Raw genomic sequence first — 18,740 nt, forward strand, 5'->3', positions numbered from 1 at the left:
GGAGTGCAGTGGTGCAATCACAGCTCACTGCAGCCCGCACCTCCTCAGCTCAGGTGATCCTCCAACATCAGGTTGCCAAGTAGCTCAGACTGCAGGCAGGCACCAAGACCCCTTGGTAATTCCTCCGGGTTTATTTATTCATTTATTTATTTATTTATTTATTTATTTTGAAACAGACTCTCACTCTTTCACCCACGCTGGAGCGCGGTGGCTTCGGCTCACTGAGAACTCCATTCCCGGGATTGAAGCGATTCTCATGTCTCGCCCTCATAAAAATAGAAAAATTAGCCAGGCATGGTGGTGGGCCACTGTAGTCCCAGCTGCTCAGGAGTCTGAGGCGGGAGAATCCTTTGAACCCAGGAGGCGGAGGTTGCAGTGAGCCCAGATTGCGCCATTGCAGTGATCCGAGATCATGCTATTGCACTCCAGCCTGGGTGACGGGAGCAAAACTTTGTCTCAAAATGGACAAAAGAGAGAGAGAAGTTATCCCAATAAGAAAGATAAACGTTTTGAAGAGAAACTTCACAGAAGAATCTATGGGTTTGGTCAGTGAGCACACGAAATCCCAATCAGGATGAGAATATGCAAATAAGCATGGAGCATCCTGTGGTGCCAGGGAGAAAGGAGCCGCCCAAAACCAAACAAAACCAAAAGCCACAGCGATGGGAGGTTGACAAAGGGACACGCAAGCCAACTAAGGGAGCTCCCGGTGGCCAAAGCTGGCGACACTCAGTAACAAAGTAATTAACTAAATAATTAATAATTAAATAGTTGAGTCATATATTTGACAAAATAATTAGTTCAATTATTAAATAATTCATCCCCTGAAGTATTGGAGTGTAAACCAAAGCATACAATAGGTGTCCATGAGTCCATACGGATATAAATAAGTGACTAAATCAACAACCATGTGGGGGAGAATGGGAAAATCCTCCACACAGGAGAACTCCACAGAATTTCGGTAGCTCTTCCCCCGCACGGAGATAAAGCAAAACTTCCCTTTTATTTAAGTATAGGCCCCAGGTAGCGACTTCCAAAAAGTACAGTAGAGAAAGAGGTGGGAAAATCACTTGATGGTGGAGAAACCTAATCAACACTGCCCCAGCCAGGTGACCAGGACTAATAGCAGCAGTGATAAGCCGGCTTGATGGTGTGTACTGTAGACAGGATGGGATGGGAATGGCGCTTTCCCGCTGCAATCTTCCTTACAAAAACATATAATTCCAGTCAGATCACAAGGAATACATCACACGAACTTCAGGAGGGGACATCCCACAATATATCTGATCAGTATTCCAAGTGTCAAGGTCATCAAAAACAAGGCAAGTGTGAGAAACCGTCGCAGCCAAGGGGAACCGTGACGAATTGTAAGGTGGTACCCTGGATGGGGTCTTGGGACAGAAAAGGTATGTGAGGTGAAAACATAGCAAAACCTCACTTCAACAACAAATACAACCCAAAAAAATAATTGGCCCGGCATGGTGGCTTGCGCCTGGGGTCCCAGCTACTCGGGAGGTTGAGCGGGAAGGACGGCTTGAGCTCAGGCCTTCCAAACAAGCCTGGGCACAGAGCGAAACCTCGTCTCTCCAAAAAATCCGAAAATTGTCCCGATGTGGTGGCGCTCACCTGTAGTCCAGCTACTCCGGAGGCCGAGACAGGAGAATCACTTGAACTGATTCTCCTATCTCAGCCCCCCAAGTAGCCGCAGCGAGCCGAGATGGCACCGCTGCACTCCAGCCTGGGCTACAGAGCGACAACCCGTCTCTGTAAAAAAAAAAAAAAAACAAGGATGCAAACCAACCAAATAACCCACTGCGGGATTCCCCTCCAGTGTCCTGCTGTGTTTCCCGCTGTCTTCCTCCACCCGTGTGTGCAGCCACAGCAATAAAAGCCAGTGGTGTGGGTCTCACACGCATCTCCAGCCCCGTCGCCATCGCGCTGAGCTCGACTCTTTTTACAAAAGGCCACCTGACAACCTCACTTGGCAGTTCAAAAGCCCCTTCAGCCAGATGTGCGCAAGCCAAGCTCCGCAACTTCCCATTCAGAGCAGGTTCTCGGTCCACCTCTGCCTGAATGAACGGGCGGGCTACCAAGGCCGCAGTCTCTTCCTCAAGGGCTGTCCACACTGGGTCTGGCTTTCTCTGGGAAATTTCTCTCCCACCAGGGAACTTTCTCCTCCTCTACCTCCCTCAGTCTCAGTCTAACAGCACCCTGCGCCCAACCCCGAGGGCTGCAATAGCCTTCTTGCCTCTCCTGACTTAATTCTGCGGACCCTGGGTTGGCGCTCCTTCACAGCCAGGCTGGTCGTTTCTGAAATGTTAACCCGCTGCCGGACACCGTTCCACGGTTTTCCGCTGCCTTGGAACAAGACCAGCTCCTGCGCGGACCCTGCCTCCACCTCGCACCACCTCTGGGCCTGGACTTGGCCTCCGGTCCATTGCCAGAATGTGCCGGGCTCCCTTCCAGTCCGGGCCTCAGCACACCCTCTTCACTCCCTTTCCTTTCTCCCTGCCTCTCCCAACCCGGTTCAGGTTGACTAATTTCAAATTTTATGTTCCAGATTTCAGCCCAGATATCCCCCCTTTGGATGCTTTCCTTCACCGTGCTCAGATCTAAGCTAATCGCATCTTCCTATCAGCCGCTTTCCGGGCACCACACCCCATTGTGCTGACACTCAAAGGCCATTATGCATTTTGTCCCTCGATGATTAGATTAATCAATCAACCACGGGCGTCTAGAAATGGCGGCATCTCAGAAGGGCCCCATTTGACTGGCAGGGGACTGGCCCAATGCGCCTCGCAAGCCCAGCCAGGCCCGCCCCAGCCGGCCCCCCTCTGACCACGCCTGTCCCTTACGCGACTGCCTTGCTGCCGTATAAGAGGGACCGCGCTCGGCCTCCAGCAGTCGGCTTTCTGCTGGGCTCGGAGCCAGAACCTGCTGCGTGCTCCCTCCAGACTCCCTGGCTGCGGGTGGACTACCTCAGAGCTACAGCGGTGAACCTGTGGACACCTCCGTCTCCTCGGGCCTCTCTTCGTCGAAGAGTCTCCTAATTTTCAGATCTCCGGAGCCAGCTGTGGGAAGATCAGGTGTGTGTCTGGGAGTCCCGGAGGGGTGGACAGATCTTGGGTGGGTGCAGCTGGGGACAGAATCCTCATTCCCCTAGAAAGGCCACGGCCATCCCCCTGCCTTGTCACCTCTGTCTTCCTAAATCCGTTCTTGCTCTCTTGTTTTTCTCCCCAGCCCCTCCCGCCGATTGCTCATGGAGGAACCAAGGCCTTCGAAGCGACTTCGCTCCATGGCCCCTAATCAAGGTACATCAAACGCCTGCCACTCTCTTTTTAATTTCGTTTGTTCCCCAATTCTTCCCCAATTGTTTGAATTCAAACTCAATCGAGCATTCTCTGTTTCACCTTCTCCTAGCCTGCCTCAACCTGGGCTGGTTGTTGGAAGTCAGCTCCCAGGTTCCACATCCTCTGGCAAATTCCCTTCCCTCTTTCGAACTGTAATCCCATTTCCCAAATCTGAGATTTGCTGTTGTTGTCGCTGTTTCCTTCTGTTTCGTTTTGTATTACTGTTTGTCCGTAGCAGAGCGAGTCCTCACGCTACGTCTTGATCTATGATAAACCGGTACTTCCACCTTGTTCTTTCCCGGAGGAGTTGGAATTTTACGGCTGTTGCCACGTTGTTCTCCAAAACATTTCCCTTCCTACGCTGAGTGTCCTAAATCTTTTAATCTTGTCTAGTTTGACAGATGCAGAACAATAAAGCATCCACTGAAAGCAAATTCTTTAACATCTTGCTGGTCTGAAACATCTTCATTCTCCCCTCCCAGATTCTTTAGTGAAACTTTGGTTGGACAGGACACTTTAGGTGGGAAATTCATTTCCCTTGAAATTTCGAAGACATTTTCTGTTATGTTCTAGACTGAACTGCTGCTTTTGAGATGTCTGATTTTTGAGACATGTGGAATCCTAGCCCTTTCCATGTGACTTTTCCTTTCTCTGTCTCCCGCTCCCTACAATCTTTTAGAATCTTCTCTTTTTCCTCAGCACTCTGAAATTTTGTGGTGAAATGTCTCAGCCACAACATACCTCTAATTCTCTTATATTTCATCCTTCTTTCCATCCTTTTAGGTTTTTGCTTTGTTCTGTGGGAGATCTTCTCAACTTCATTCTCCAATTTCCATGGAGAGTTTTGTTTCTTCTCTGACAATTTTAACTTCAAAAATCCCTCTTTTCTCTGAGTATTTATTTTTAAAAGTATCCTATAACTGCTTGATGGGTAAAATTCCTTCTATCTCTCTCTGCTCACGCTCTGCTTCTCTTTTAGCCTCAGGTGGGCCTCCTCCAGAGCCAGGCTGCTGTGTTGCGGACCCTGAAGACTCCGTGGAAGCAGATGGGCCCGCACAGCCAGCCCAACCCGCAAAACCCATCGCTTACGTGAAACCCTTCAGATGGCAGCCCCCAGCTCGCCCAGAGTCACCCCGTCCTGCAGAGAGAGGCCGGCGCCGGGGAGGAAGCCGGCGGCCAGGGCGAGGCCGTGGCAGAAGGGCTGGGCCCCGCGGGGACGCTGGCCAGAGACAGGGGGCAGAAGGCGTGATGGGACCGGACGTGCACATCCCACTGGACCACCATGGAGAGCCAGGCCACCAGGGGGAACCGGAAATCACGGAGACCGCAGCCTTCTCTCTTTCTGAAACAGGTCCTCTGCCTGGAACTGTGCAGGAAGGCCCTGGCCCCGACGTGGCGCAACCTGAGCTGGGGTTTCAGGAGCCGCCCACTGCTCCTGGGCCTCAGGCTGTTGACTGGCAACCCGCGTTGACCCTCTATCCCTGCATCGGGTTTAGGGCTCTGGGTGACTCAGCTGTTTTACAAGTCATTCAAACCCCCCACGGCACCTATGTGCAAGGGGTCCCAGTGTTCCTCACCGACATTGCATATTGACCACTATCCGCCACCCACGTTGTTCCCAGCCTCCCTTTCTTCCACCTGGACGTTCCCCCCAGCCCCACTTCTGCTCCACTCCTCCCCCGACTGGACCTGAAGCCTGAGCTTCCCCTGAACTTAGAGTACGCAACTTACAATATGCAAGCTGCCAAACCCCCTTTCTGTACAAGGCGATTGGAATGGAACTGTCATGTACAGTGAAAGTACACGTCACGTGTTTCAGCCAAGAAAGAGCCAAACCAGACGACCGGGAGGAAGTGGGATGCAACAAGGATCAGTAAGCATGGAAATTAGGAAACTGTATTCTTAAGTCCAGAGGAGTACGATTCTGGAAAAAGGATTGATGACCTAGAATTAAAATTCCAGAAGACACTCATATAGACATGTGGGGCATGCGAAAATTCAGAAGGAGCTAGAAGTTACTACAGTTCTTGTCTAGTGCCTGGAGACGATAGACTGGCTGAATATAAGAGCGATAAAACTCTAGACTGACACATTTTTAAGTCTCAACGTGGGTACCCTTTGGGAACCACTAAATGAATTGGAATAGAAGGTAAAATTTCAAACAGATTGAGGAAAAAGTGGATCAAAGGACATTTGATGAATCAGACAAAAGGTGTCGGGGTGGTGGGAGGGAGGCTAACGGAAACAAGGAGAGTGCATGACTCACTGGAACCGCTAAATGAGGAATCAGTGATTTGACGGCAGTGTCCTTGGCTTCCTCCTGGCTTTAATGGGAATATTTTAAATGTTTCACCATTAACCAAGATGTTTGCTCTAAGTTTCTCATAGATGTTTAAGTTGAGTTAGTTCCCATCTTTTCAGAGTTTGATAAATGTTGTATTATGAATTTTTGTATTTTTGTATTTTATTAAGTAGCCTCTTATTGGCTGGTTTTCACTCCTTTGTAAACGTCCAAATAAAATACAGATAACTTTTTACATCAAAGATTTTTCTCTTGTGTATTCAATCCTTCTAAATAAACCGTTCTCTTCGGACTTATTTTATACAACAGTTCTTTCACTAAACTTTCACAAATCGCAAATATAAAATGTGTTTACTAAAAGCAGAAAGGAAGGTAGAAAAATGGCTCCAGTCTCTGTTCTCCATTCATATCGCATCTCTCCCCATAGTCACACAAGTCTACACCAACAAACGTACACATTAAGAGCATCGTTTGTGGCTCGCTTTTACAAACACCTGGCGTGCCATGTGCCAGGGGTCCTGCTGAAGTGACTATAAGGTCCAGGCAGGCAACACAGGTGTGGTCAGGAGCACAGCCTCTGTGGAGTCCGTGCGTCTCCAAACTAGGAACAGGCGACTTCGTATTGAAGCATGGCATGGATCACAATGAGCACTGTGCAGTGGGAGCTGCTTCTTGGCTTGCCATTGGGGTCTGTCATCCATAAGCCAGAAAGCCCCCTTGCAGTCATCCCACGCACATGTGCCACTCTCTTCCTGCTGTATATCTGTCTGGAAAGAGGCACAGGTTTTACATTCCGCAGGTGGCGGTCTGCTGATACGCCACTTCCAGGACATTTCCACCACCAGAATGCTTCACTAAACATGTGTACGTGGAGTAAGACAGGGTCTCATTCAGTCATCCAGGCTGGAGTGCAGTGGTGCAATCACAGCTCACTGCAGCCCGCACCTCCTCAGCTCAGGTGATCCTCCAACATCAGGTTGCCAAGTAGCTCAGACTGCAGGCAGGCACCAAGACCCCTTGGTAATTCCTCCGGGTTTATTTATTCATTTATTTATTTATTTATTTATTTATTTTGAAACAGACTCTCACTCTTTCACCCACGCTGGAGCGCGGTGGCTTCGGCTCACTGAGAACTCCATTCCCGGGATTGAAGCGATTCTCATGTCTCGCCCTCATAAAAATAGAAAAATTAGCCAGGCATGGTGGTGGGCCACTGTAGTCCCAGCTGCTCAGGAGTCTGAGGCGGGAGAATCCTTTGAACCCAGGAGGCGGAGGTTGCAGTGAGCCCAGATTGCGCCATTGCAGTGATCCGAGATCATGCTATTGCACTCCAGCCTGGGTGACGGGAGCAAAACTTTGTCTCAAAATGGACAAAAGAGAGAGAGAAGTTATCCCAATAAGAAAGATAAACGTTTTGAAGAGAAACTTCACAGAAGAATCTATGGGTTTGGTCAGTGAGCACACGAAATCCCAATCAGGATGAGAATATGCAAATAAGCATGGAGCATCCTGTGGTGCCAGGGAGAAAGGAGCCGCCCAAAACCAAACAAAACCAAAAGCCACAGCGATGGGAGGTTGACAAAGGGACACGCAAGCCAACTAAGGGAGCTCCCGGTGGCCAAAGCTGGCGACACTCAGTAACAAAGTAATTAACTAAATAATTAATAATTAAATAGTTGAGTCATATATTTGACAAAATAATTAGTTCAATTATTAAATAATTCATCCCCTGAAGTATTGGAGTGTAAACCAAAGCATACAATAGGTGTCCATGAGTCCATACGGATATAAATAAGTGACTAAATCAACAACCATGTGGGGGAGAATGGGAAAATCCTCCACACAGGAGAACTCCACAGAATTTCGGTAGCTCTTCCCCCGCACGGAGATAAAGCAAAACTTCCCTTTTATTTAAGTATAGGCCCCAGGTAGCGACTTCCAAAAAGTACAGTAGAGAAAGAGGTGGGAAAATCACTTGATGGTGGAGAAACCTAATCAACACTGCCCCAGCCAGGTGACCAGGACTAATAGCAGCAGTGATAAGCCGGCTTGATGGTGTGTACTGTAGACAGGATGGGATGGGAATGGCGCTTTCCCGCTGCAATCTTCCTTACAAAAACATATAATTCCAGTCAGATCACAAGGAATACATCACACGAACTTCAGGAGGGGACATCCCACAATATATCTGATCAGTATTCCAAGTGTCAAGGTCATCAAAAACAAGGCAAGTGTGAGAAACCGTCGCAGCCAAGGGGAACCGTGACGAATTGTAAGGTGGTACCCTGGATGGGGTCTTGGGACAGAAAAGGTATGTGAGGTGAAAACATAGCAAAACCTCACTTCAACAACAAATACAACCCAAAAAAATAATTGGCCCGGCATGGTGGCTTGCGCCTGGGGTCCCAGCTACTCGGGAGGTTGAGCGGGAAGGACGGCTTGAGCTCAGGCCTTCCAAACAAGCCTGGGCACAGAGCGAAACCTCGTCTCTCCAAAAAATCCGAAAATTGTCCCGATGTGGTGGCGCTCACCTGTAGTCCAGCTACTCCGGAGGCCGAGACAGGAGAATCACTTGAACTGATTCTCCTATCTCAGCCCCCCAAGTAGCCGCAGCGAGCCGAGATGGCACCGCTGCACTCCAGCCTGGGCTACAGAGCGACAACCCGTCTCTGTAAAAAAAAAAAAAAAACAAGGATGCAAACCAACCAAATAACCCACTGCGGGATTCCCCTCCAGTGTCCTGCTGTGTTTCCCGCTGTCTTCCTCCACCCGTGTGTGCAGCCACAGCAATAAAAGCCAGTGGTGTGGGTCTCACACGCATCTCCAGCCCCGTCGCCATCGCGCTGAGCTCGACTCTTTTTACAAAAGGCCACCTGACAACCTCACTTGGCAGTTCAAAAGCCCCTTCAGCCAGATGTGCGCAAGCCAAGCTCCGCAACTTCCCATTCAGAGCAGGTTCTCGGTCCACCTCTGCCTGAATGAACGGGCGGGCTACCAAGGCCGCAGTCTCTTCCTCAAGGGCTGTCCACACTGGGTCTGGCTTTCTCTGGGAAATTTCTCTCCCACCAGGGAACTTTCTCCTCCTCTACCTCCCTCAGTCTCAGTCTAACAGCACCCTGCGCCCAACCCCGAGGGCTGCAATAGCCTTCTTGCCTCTCCTGACTTAATTCTGCGGACCCTGGGTTGGCGCTCCTTCACAGCCAGGCTGGTCGTTTCTGAAATGTTAACCCGCTGCCGGACACCGTTCCACGGTTTTCCGCTGCCTTGGAACAAGACCAGCTCCTGCGCGGACCCTGCCTCCACCTCGCACCACCTCTGGGCCTGGACTTGGCCTCCGGTCCATTGCCAGAATGTGCCGGGCTCCCTTCCAGTCCGGGCCTCAGCACACCCTCTTCACTCCCTTTCCTTTCTCCCTGCCTCTCCCAACCCGGTTCAGGTTGACTAATTTCAAATTTTATGTTCCAGATTTCAGCCCAGATATCCCCCCTTTGGATGCTTTCCTTCACCGTGCTCAGATCTAAGCTAATCGCATCTTCCTATCAGCCGCTTTCCGGGCACCACACCCCATTGTGCTGACACTCAAAGGCCATTATGCATTTTGTCCCTCGATGATTAGATTAATCAATCAACCACGGGCGTCTAGAAATGGCGGCATCTCAGAAGGGCCCCATTTGACTGGCAGGGGACTGGCCCAATGCGCCTCGCAAGCCCAGCCAGGCCCGCCCCAGCCGGCCCCCCTCTGACCACGCCTGTCCCTTACGCGACTGCCTTGCTGCCGTATAAGAGGGACCGCGCTCGGCCTCCAGCAGTCGGCTTTCTGCTGGGCTCGGAGCCAGAACCTGCTGCGTGCTCCCTCCAGACTCCCTGGCTGCGGGTGGACTACCTCAGAGCTACAGCGGTGAACCTGTGGACACCTCCGTCTCCTCGGGCCTCTCTTCGTCGAAGAGTCTCCTAATTTTCAGATCTCCGGAGCCAGCTGTGGGAAGATCAGGTGTGTGTCTGGGAGTCCCGGAGGGGTGGACAGATCTTGGGTGGGTGCAGCTGGGGACAGAATCCTCATTCCCCTAGAAAGGCCACGGCCATCCCCCTGCCTTGTCACCTCTGTCTTCCTAAATCCGTTCTTGCTCTCTTGTTTTTCTCCCCAGCCCCTCCCGCCGATTGCTCATGGAGGAACCAAGGCCTTCGAAGCGACTTCGCTCCATGGCCCCTAATCAAGGTACATCAAACGCCTGCCACTCTCTTTTTAATTTCGTTTGTTCCCCAATTCTTCCCCAATTGTTTGAATTCAAACTCAATCGAGCATTCTCTGTTTCACCTTCTCCTAGCCTGCCTCAACCTGGGCTGGTTGTTGGAAGTCAGCTCCCAGGTTCCACATCCTCTGGCAAATTCCCTTCCCTCTTTCGAACTGTAATCCCATTTCCCAAATCTGAGATTTGCTGTTGTTGTCGCTGTTTCCTTCTGTTTCGTTTTGTATTACTGTTTGTCCGTAGCAGAGCGAGTCCTCACGCTACGTCTTGATCTATGATAAACCGGTACTTCCACCTTGTTCTTTCCCGGAGGAGTTGGAACTTTACGGCTGTTGCCACGTTGTTCTCCAAAACATTTCCCTTCCTACGCTGAGTGTCCTAAATCTTTTAATCTTGTCTAGTTTGACAGATGCAGAACAATAAAGCATCCACTGAAAGCAAATTCTTTAACATCTTGCTGGTCTGAAACATCTTCATTCTCCCCTCCCAGATTCTTTAGTGAAACTTTGGTTGGACAGGACACTTTAGGTGGGAAATTCATTTCCCTTGAAATTTCGAAGACATTTTCTGTTATGTTCTAGACTGAACTGCTGCTTTTGAGATGTCTGATTTTTGAGACATGTGGAATCCTAGCCCTTTCCATGTGACTTTTCCTTTCTCTGTCTCCCGCTCCCTACAATCTTTTAGAATCTTCTCTTTTTCCTCAGCACTCTGAAATTTTGTGGTGAAATGTCTCAGCCACAACATACCTCTAATTCTCTTATATTTCATCCTTCTTTCCATCCTTTTAGGTTTTTGCTTTGTTCTGTGGGAGATCTTCTCAACTTCATTCTCCAATTTCCATGGAGAGTTTTGTTTCTTCTCTGACAATTTTAACTTCAAAAATCCCTCTTTTCTCTGAGTATTTATTTTTAAAAGTATCCTATAACTGCTTGATGGGTAAAATTCCTTCTATCTCTCTCTGCTCACGCTCTGCTTCTCTTTTAGCCTCAGGTGGGCCTCCTCCAGAGCCAGGCTGCTGTGTTGCGGACCCTGAAGACTCCGTGGAAGCAGATGGGCCCGCACAGCCAGCCCAACCCGCAAAACCCATCGCTTACGTGAAACCCTTCAGATGGCAGCCCCCAGCTCGCCCAGAGTCACCCCGTCCTGCAGAGAGAGGCCGGCGCCGGGGAGGAAGCCGGCGGCCAGGGCGAGGCCGTGGCAGAAGGGCTGGGCCCCGCGGGGACGCTGGCCAGAGACAGGGGGCAGAAGGCGTGATGGGACCGGACGTGCACATCCCACTGGACCACCATGGAGAGCCAGGCCACCAGGGGGAACCGGAAATCACGGAGACCGCAGCCTTCTCTCTTTCTGAAACAGGTCCTCTGCCTGGAACTGTGCAGGAAGGCCCTGGCCCCGACGTGGCGCAACCTGAGCTGGGGTTTCAGGAGCCGCCCACTGCTCCTGGGCCTCAGGCTGTTGACTGGCAACCCGCGTTGACCCTCTATCCCTGCATCGGGTTTAGGGCTCTGGGTGACTCAGCTGTTTTACAAGTCATTCAAACCCCCCACGGCACCTATGTGCAAGGGGTCCCAGTGTTCCTCACCGACATTGCATATTGACCACTATCCGCCACCCACGTTGTTCCCAGCCTCCCTTTCTTCCACCTGGACGTTCCCCCCAGCCCCACTTCTGCTCCACTCCTCCCCCGACTGGACCTGAAGCCTGAGCTTCCCCTGAACTTAGAGTACGCAACTTACAATATGCAAGCTGCCAAACCCCCTTTCTGTACAAGGCGATTGGAATGGAACTGTCATGTACAGTGAAAGTACACGTCACGTGTTTCAGCCAAGAAAGAGCCAAACCAGACGACCGGGAGGAAGTGGGATGCAACAAGGATCAGTAAGCATGGAAATTAGGAAACTGTATTCTTAAGTCCAGAGGAGTACGATTCTGGAAAAAGGATTGATGACCTAGAATTAAAATTCCAGAAGACACTCATATAGACATGTGGGGCATGCGAAAATTCAGAAGGAGCTAGAAGTTACTACAGTTCTTGTCTAGTGCCTGGAGACGATAGACTGGCTGAATATAAGAGCGATAAAACTCTAGACTGACACATTTTTAAGTCTCAACGTGGGTACCCTTTGGGAACCACTAAATGAATTGGAATAGAAGGTAAAATTTCAAACAGATTGAGGAAAAAGTGGATCAAAGGACATTTGATGAATCAGACAAAAGGTGTCGGGGTGGTGGGAGGGAGGCTAACGGAAACAAGGAGAGTGCATGACTCACTGGAACCGCTAAATGAGGAATCAGTGATTTGACGGCAGTGTCCTTGGCTTCCTCCTGGCTTTAATGGGAATATTTTAAATGTTTCACCATTAACCAAGATGTTTGCTCTAAGTTTCTCATAGATGTTTAAGTTGAGTTAGTTCCCATCTTTTCAGAGTTTGATAAATGTTGTATTATGAATTTTTGTATTTTTGTATTTTATTAAGTAGCCTCTTATTGGCTGGTTTTCACTCCTTTGTAAACGTCCAAATAAAATACAGATAACTTTTTACATCAAAGATTTTTCTCTTGTGTATTCAATCCTTCTAAATAAACCGTTCTCTTCGGACTTATTTTATACAACAGTTCTTTCACTAAACTTTCACAAATCGCAAATATAAAATGTGTTTACTAAAAGCAGAAAGGAAGGTAGAAAAATGGCTCCAGTCTCTGTTCTCCATTCATATCGCATCTCTCCCCATAGTCACACAAGTCTACACCAACAAACGTACACATTAAGAGCATCGTTTGTGGCTCGCTTTTACAAACACCTGGCGTGCCATGTGCCAGGGGTCCTGCTGAAGTGACTATAAGGTCCAGGCAGGCAACACAGGTGTGGTCAGGAGCACAGCCTCTGTGGAGTCCGTGCGTCTCCAAACTAGGAACAGGCGACTTCGTATTGAAGCATGGCATGGATCACAATGAGCACTGTGCAGTGGGAGCTGCTTCTTGGCTTGCCATTGGGGTCTGTCATCCATAAGCCAGAAAGCCCCCTTGCAGTCATCCCACGCACATGTGCCACTCTCTTCCTGCTGTATATCTGTCTGGAAAGAGGCACAGGTTTTACATTCCGCAGGTGGCGGTCTGCTGATACGCCACTTCCAGGACATTTCCACCACCAGAATGCTTCACTAAACATGTGTACGTGGAGTAAGACAGGGTCTCATTCAGTCATCCAGGCTGGAGTGCAGTGGTGCAATCACAGCTCACTGCAGCCCGCACCTCCTCAGCTCAGGTGATCCTCCAACATCAGGTTGCCAAGTAGCTCAGACTGCAGGCAGGCACCAAGACCCCTTGGTAATTCCTCCGGGTTTATTTATTCATTTATTTATTTATTTATTTATTTATTTATTTTGAAACAGACTCTCACTCTTTCACCCACGCTGGAGCGCGGTGGCTTCGGCTCACTGAGAACTCCATTCCCGGGATTGAAGCGATTCTCATGTCTCGCCCTCATAAAAATAGAAAAATTAGCCAGGCATGGTGGTGGGCCACTGTAGTCCCAGCTGCTCAGGAGTCTGAGGCGGGAGAATCCTTTGAACCCAGGAGGCGGAGGTTGCAGTGAGCCCAGATTGCGCCATTGCAGTGATCCGAGATCATGCTATTGCACTCCAGCCTGGGTGACGGGAGCAAAACTTTGTCTCAAAATGGACAAAAGAGAGAGAGAAGTTATCCCAATAAGAAAGATAAACGTTTTGAAGAGAAACTTCACAGAAGAATCTATGGGTTTGGTCAGTGAGCACACGAAATCCCAATCAGGATGAGAATATGCAAATAAGCATGGAGCATCCTGTGGTGCCAGGGAGAAAGGAGCCGCCCAAAACCAAACAAAACCAAAAGCCACAGCGATGGGAGGTTGACAAAGGGACACGCAAGCCAACTAAGGGAGCTCCCGGTGGCCAAAGCTGGCGACACTCAGTAACAAAGTAATTAACTAAATAATTAATAATTAAATAGTTGAGTCATATATTTGACAAAATAATTAGTTCAATTATTAAATAATTCATCCCCTGAAGTATTGGAGTGTAAACCAAAGCATACAATAGGTGTCCATGAGTCCATACGGATATAAATAAGTGACTAAATCAACAACCATGTGGGGGAGAATGGGAAAATCCTCCACACAGGAGAACTCCACAGAATTTCGGTAGCTCTTCCCCCGCACGGAGATAAAGCAAAACTTCCCTTTTATTTAAGTATAGGCCCCAGGTAGCGACTTCCAAAAAGTACAGTAGAGAAAGAGGTGGGAAAATCACTTGATGGTGGAGAAACCTAATCAACACTGCCCCAGCCAGGTGACCAGGACTAATAGCAGCAGTGATAAGCCGGCTTGATGGTGTGTACTGTAGACAGGATGGGATGGGAATGGCGCTTTCCCGCTGCAATCTTCCTTACAAAAACATATAATTCCAGTCAGATCACAAGGAATACATCACACGAACTTCAGGAGGGGACATCCCACAATATATCTGATCAGTATTCCAAGTGTCAAGGTCATCAAAAACAAGGCAAGTGTGAGAAACCGTCGCAGCCAAGGGGAACCGTGACGAATTGTAAGGTGGTACCCTGGATGGGGTCTTGGGACAGAAAAGGTATGTGAGGTGAAAACATAGCAAAACCTCACTTCAACAACAAATACAACCCAAAAAAATAATTGGCCCGGCATGGTGGCTTGCGCCTGGGGTCCCAGCTACTCGGGAGGTTGAGCGGGAAGGACGGCTTGAGCTCAGGCCTTCCAAACAAGCCTGGGCACATAGCGAAACCTCGTCTCTCCAAAAAATCCGAAAATTGTCCCGATGTGGTGGCGCTCACCTGTAGTCCAGCTACTCCGGAGGCCGAGACAGGAGAATCACTTGAACTGATTCTCCTATCTCAGCCCCCCAAGTAGCCGCAGCGAGCCGAGATGGCACCGCTGCACTCCAGCCTGGGCTACAGAGCGACAACCCGTCTCTGTAAAAAAAAAAAAAAAAAACAAGGATGCAAACCAACCAAATAACCCACTGCGGGATTCCCCTCCAGTGTCCTGCTGTGTTTCCCGCTGTCTTCCTCCACCCGTGTGTGCAGCCACAGCAATAAAAGCCAGTGGTGTGGGTCTCACACGCATCTCCAGCCCCGTCGCCATCGCGCTGAGCTCGACTCTTTTTACAAAAGGCCACCTGACAACCTCACTTGGCAGTTCAAAAGCCCCTTCAGCCAGATGTGCGCAAGCCAAGCTCCGCAACTTCCCATTCAGAGCAGGTTCTCGGTCCACCTCTGCCTGAATGAACGGGCGGGCTACCAAGGCCGCAGTCTCTTCCTCAAGGGCTGTCCACACTGGGTCTGGCTTTCTCTGGGAAATTTCTCTCCCACCAGGGAACTTTCTCCTCCTCTACCTCCCTCAGTCTCAGTCTAACAGCACCCTGCGCCCAACCCCGAGGGCTGCAATAGCCTTCTTGCCTCTCCTGACTTAATTCTGCGGACCCTGGGTTGGCGCTCCTTCACAGCCAGGCTGGTCGTTTCTGAAATGTTAACCCGCTGCCCGACACCGTTCCACGGTTTTCCGCTGCCTTGGAACAAGACCAGCTCCTGCGCGGACCCTGCCTCCACCTCGCACCACCTCTGGGCCTGGACTTGGCCTCCGGTCCATTGCCAGAATGTGCCGGGCTCCCTTCCAGTCCGGGCCTCAGCACACCCTCTTCACTCCCTTTCCTTTCTCCCTGCCTCTCCCAACCCGGTTCAGGTTGACTAATTTCAAATTTTATGTTCCAGATTTCAGCCCAGATATCCCCCCTTTGGATGCTTTCCTTCACCGTGCTCAGATCTAAGCTAATCGCATCTTCCTATCAGCCGCTTTCCGGGCACCACACCCCATTGTGCTGACACTCAAAGGCCATTATGCATTTTGTCCCTCGATGATTAGATTAATCAATCAACCACGGGCGTCTAGAAATGGCGGCATCTCAGAAGGGCCCCATTTGACTGGCAGGGGACTGGCCCAATGCGCCTCGCAAGCCCAGCCAGGCCCGCCCCAGCCGGCCCCCCTCTGACCACGCCTGTCCCTTACGCGACTGCCTTGCTGCCGTATAAGAGGGACCGCGCTCGGCCTCCAGCAGTCGGCTTTCTGCTGGGCTCGGAGCCAGAACCTGCTGCGTGCTCCCTCCAGACTCCCTGGCTGCGGGTGGACTACCTCAGAGCTACAGCGGTGAACCTGTGGACACCTCCGACTCCTCGGGCCTCTCTTCGTCGAAGAGTCTCCTAATTTTCAGATCTCCGGAGCCAGCTGTGGGAAGATCAGGTGTGTGTCTGGGAGTCCCGGAGGGGTGGACAGATCTTGGGTGGGTGCAGCTGGGGACAGAATCCTCATTCCCCTAGAAAGGCCACGGCCATCCCCCTGCCTTGTCACCTCTGTCTTCCTAAATCCGTTCTTGCTCTCTTGTTTTTCTCCCCAGCCCCTCCCGCCGATTGCTCATGGAGGAACCAAGGCCTTCGAAGCGACTTCGCTCCATGGCCCCTAATCAAGGTACATCAAACGCCTGCCACTCTCTTTTTAATTTCGTTTGTTCCCCAATTCTTCCCCAATTGTTTGAATTCAAACTCAATCGAGCATTCTCTGTTTCACCTTCTCCTAGCCTGCCTCAACCTGGGCTGGTTGTTGGAAGTCAGCTCCCAGGTTCCACATCCTCTGGCAAATTCCCTTCCCTCTTTCGAACTGTAATCCCATTTCCCAAATCTGAGATTTGCTGTTGTTGTCGCTGTTTCCTTCTGTTTCGTTTTGTATTACTGTTTGTCCGTAGCAGACCGAGTCCTCACGCTACGTCTTGATCTATGATAAACCGGTACTTCCACCTTGTTCTTTCCCGGAGGAGTTGGAATTTTACGGCTGTTGCCACGTTGTTCTCCAAAACATTTCCCTTCCTACGCTGAGTGTCCTAAATCTTTTAATCTTGTCTAGTTTGACAGATGCAGAACAATAAAGCATCCACTGAAAGCAAATTCTTTAACATCTTGCTGGTCTGAAACATCTTCATTCTCCCCTCCCAGATTCTTTAGTGAAACTTTGGTTGGACAGGACACTTTAGGTGGGAAATTCATTTCCCTTGAAATTTCGAAGACATTTTCTGTTATGTTCTAGACTGAACTGCTGCTTTTGAGATGTCTGATTTTTGAGACATGTGGAATCCTAGCCCTTTCCATGTGACTTTTCCTTTCTCTGTCTCCCGCTCCCTACAATCTTTTAGAATCTTCTCTTTTTCCTCAGCACTCTGAAATTTTGTGGTGAAATGTCTCAGCCACAACATACCTCTAATTCTCTTATATTTCATCCTTCTTTCCATCCTTTTAGGTTTTTGCTTTGTTCTGTGGGAGATCTTCTCAACTTCATTCTCCAATTTCCATGGAGAGTTTTGTTTCTTCTCTGACAATTTTAACTTCAAAAATCCCTCTTTTCTCTGAGTATTTATTTTTAAAAGTATCCTATAACTGCTTGATGGGTAAAATTCCTTCTATCTCTCTCTGCTCACGCTCTGCTTCTCTTTTAGCCTCAGGTGGGCCTCCTCCAGAGCCAGGCTGCTGTGTTGCGGACCCTGAAGACTCCGTGGAAGCAGATGGGCCCGCACAGCCAGCCCAACCCGCAAAACCCATCGCTTACGTGAAACCCTTCAGATGGCAGCCCCCAGCTCGCCCAGAGTCACCCCGTCCTGCAGAGAGAGGCCGGCGCCGGGGAGGAAGCCGGCGGCCAGGGCGAGGCCGTGGCAGAAGGGCTGGGCCCCGCGGGGACGCTGGCCAGAGACAGGGGGCAGAAGGCGTGATGGGACCGGACGTGCACATCCCACTGGACCACCATGGAGAGCCAGGCCACCAGGGGGAACCGGAAATCACGGAGACCGCAGCCTTCTCTCTTTCTGAAACAGGTCCTCTGCCTGGAACTGTGCAGGAAGGCCCTGGCCCCGACGTGGCGCAACCTGAGCTGGGGTTTCAGGAGCCGCCCACTGCTCCTGGGCCTCAGGCTGTTGACTGGCAACCCGCGTTGACCCTCTATCCCTGCATCGGGTTTAGGGCTCTGGGTGACTCAGCTGTTTTACAAGTCATTCAAACCCCCCACGGCACCTATGTGCAAGGGGTCCCAGTGTTCCTCACCGACATTGCATATTGACCACTATCCGCCACCCACGTTGTTCCCAGCCTCCCTTTCTTCCACCTGGACGTTCCCCCCAGCCCCACTTCTGCTCCACTCCTCCCCCGACTGGACCTGAAGCCTGAGCTTCCCCTGAACTTAGAGTACGCAACTTACAATATGCAAGCTGCCAAACCCCCTTTCTGTACAAGGCGATTGGAATGGAACTGTCATGTACAGTGAAAGTACACGTCACGTGTTTCAGCCAAGAAAGAGCCAAACCAGACGACCGGGAGGAAGTGGGATGCAACAAGGATCAGTAAGCATGGAAATTAGGAAACTGTATTCTTAAGTCCAGAGGAGTACGATTCTGGAAAAAGGATTGATGACCTAGAATTAAAATTCCAGAAGACACTCATATAGACATGTGGGGCATGCGAAAATTCAGAAGGAGCTAGAAGTTACTACAGTTCTTGTCTAGTGCCTGGAGACGATAGACTGGCTGAATATAAGAGCGATAAAACTCTAGACTGACACATTTTTAAGTCTCAACGTGGGTACCCTTTGGGAACCACTAAATGAATTGGAATAGAAGGTAAAATTTCAAACAGATTGAGGAAAAAGTGGATCAAAGGACATTTGATGAATCAGACAAAAGGTGTCGGGGTGGTGGGAGGGAGGCTAACGGAAACAAGGAGAGTGCATGACTCACTGGA

General features: G+C 50.1%; 3 protein-coding genes across 3 annotated transcripts; all 3 read left to right on the plus strand.

Moving 5' to 3' along the window:
- The first annotated feature begins 3,259 nt into the window (after positions 1 to 3,259).
- On the plus strand, positions 3,260 to 4,943 carry LOC129393732 (proline-rich protein 20E). Its single transcript, XM_055097199.1, has 2 exons — positions 3,260 to 3,311; positions 4,330 to 4,943. The coding sequence occupies exons 1-2, from the start codon at positions 3,260 to 3,262 to the stop codon at positions 4,941 to 4,943; spliced, it is 666 nt and encodes a 221-aa protein (XP_054953174.1).
- A 4,873-nt stretch (positions 4,944 to 9,816) lies between these two features.
- LOC129393727 (proline-rich protein 20E) lies at positions 9,817 to 11,500 on the plus strand. Its single transcript, XM_055097194.2, has 2 exons — positions 9,817 to 9,868; positions 10,887 to 11,500. The coding sequence occupies exons 1-2, from the start codon at positions 9,817 to 9,819 to the stop codon at positions 11,498 to 11,500; spliced, it is 666 nt and encodes a 221-aa protein (XP_054953169.2).
- A 4,879-nt stretch (positions 11,501 to 16,379) lies between these two features.
- Positions 16,380 to 18,063, plus strand: LOC129393717 (proline-rich protein 20E). The gene is made up of 2 exons (XM_055097183.2): positions 16,380 to 16,431; positions 17,450 to 18,063. The coding sequence occupies exons 1-2, from the start codon at positions 16,380 to 16,382 to the stop codon at positions 18,061 to 18,063; spliced, it is 666 nt and encodes a 221-aa protein (XP_054953158.2).
- Positions 18,064 to 18,740: the final 677 nt, after the last annotated feature.

This window comes from Pan paniscus, chromosome 14, assembly GCF_029289425.2.
Source record: "Pan paniscus chromosome 14, NHGRI_mPanPan1-v2.0_pri, whole genome shotgun sequence".
Taxonomy (NCBI): Eukaryota; Metazoa; Chordata; class Mammalia; order Primates; family Hominidae; genus Pan; species Pan paniscus.

Coding starts and splice junctions, on each gene's coding strand:
- LOC129393732 (XM_055097199.1), top strand. CDS start 3,260: ATGGAGGAACCAAGGCCTTCGAAGCGACTTCGCTCCATGGCCCCTAAT. Junction 3,312..4,329: donor CTCCATGGCCCCTAATCAAG/GTACATCAAACG, acceptor CTTCTCTTTTAG/CCTCAGGTGGGCCTCCTCCA.
- LOC129393727 (XM_055097194.2), top strand. CDS start 9,817: ATGGAGGAACCAAGGCCTTCGAAGCGACTTCGCTCCATGGCCCCTAAT. Junction 9,869..10,886: donor CTCCATGGCCCCTAATCAAG/GTACATCAAACG, acceptor CTTCTCTTTTAG/CCTCAGGTGGGCCTCCTCCA.
- LOC129393717 (XM_055097183.2), top strand. CDS start 16,380: ATGGAGGAACCAAGGCCTTCGAAGCGACTTCGCTCCATGGCCCCTAAT. Junction 16,432..17,449: donor CTCCATGGCCCCTAATCAAG/GTACATCAAACG, acceptor CTTCTCTTTTAG/CCTCAGGTGGGCCTCCTCCA.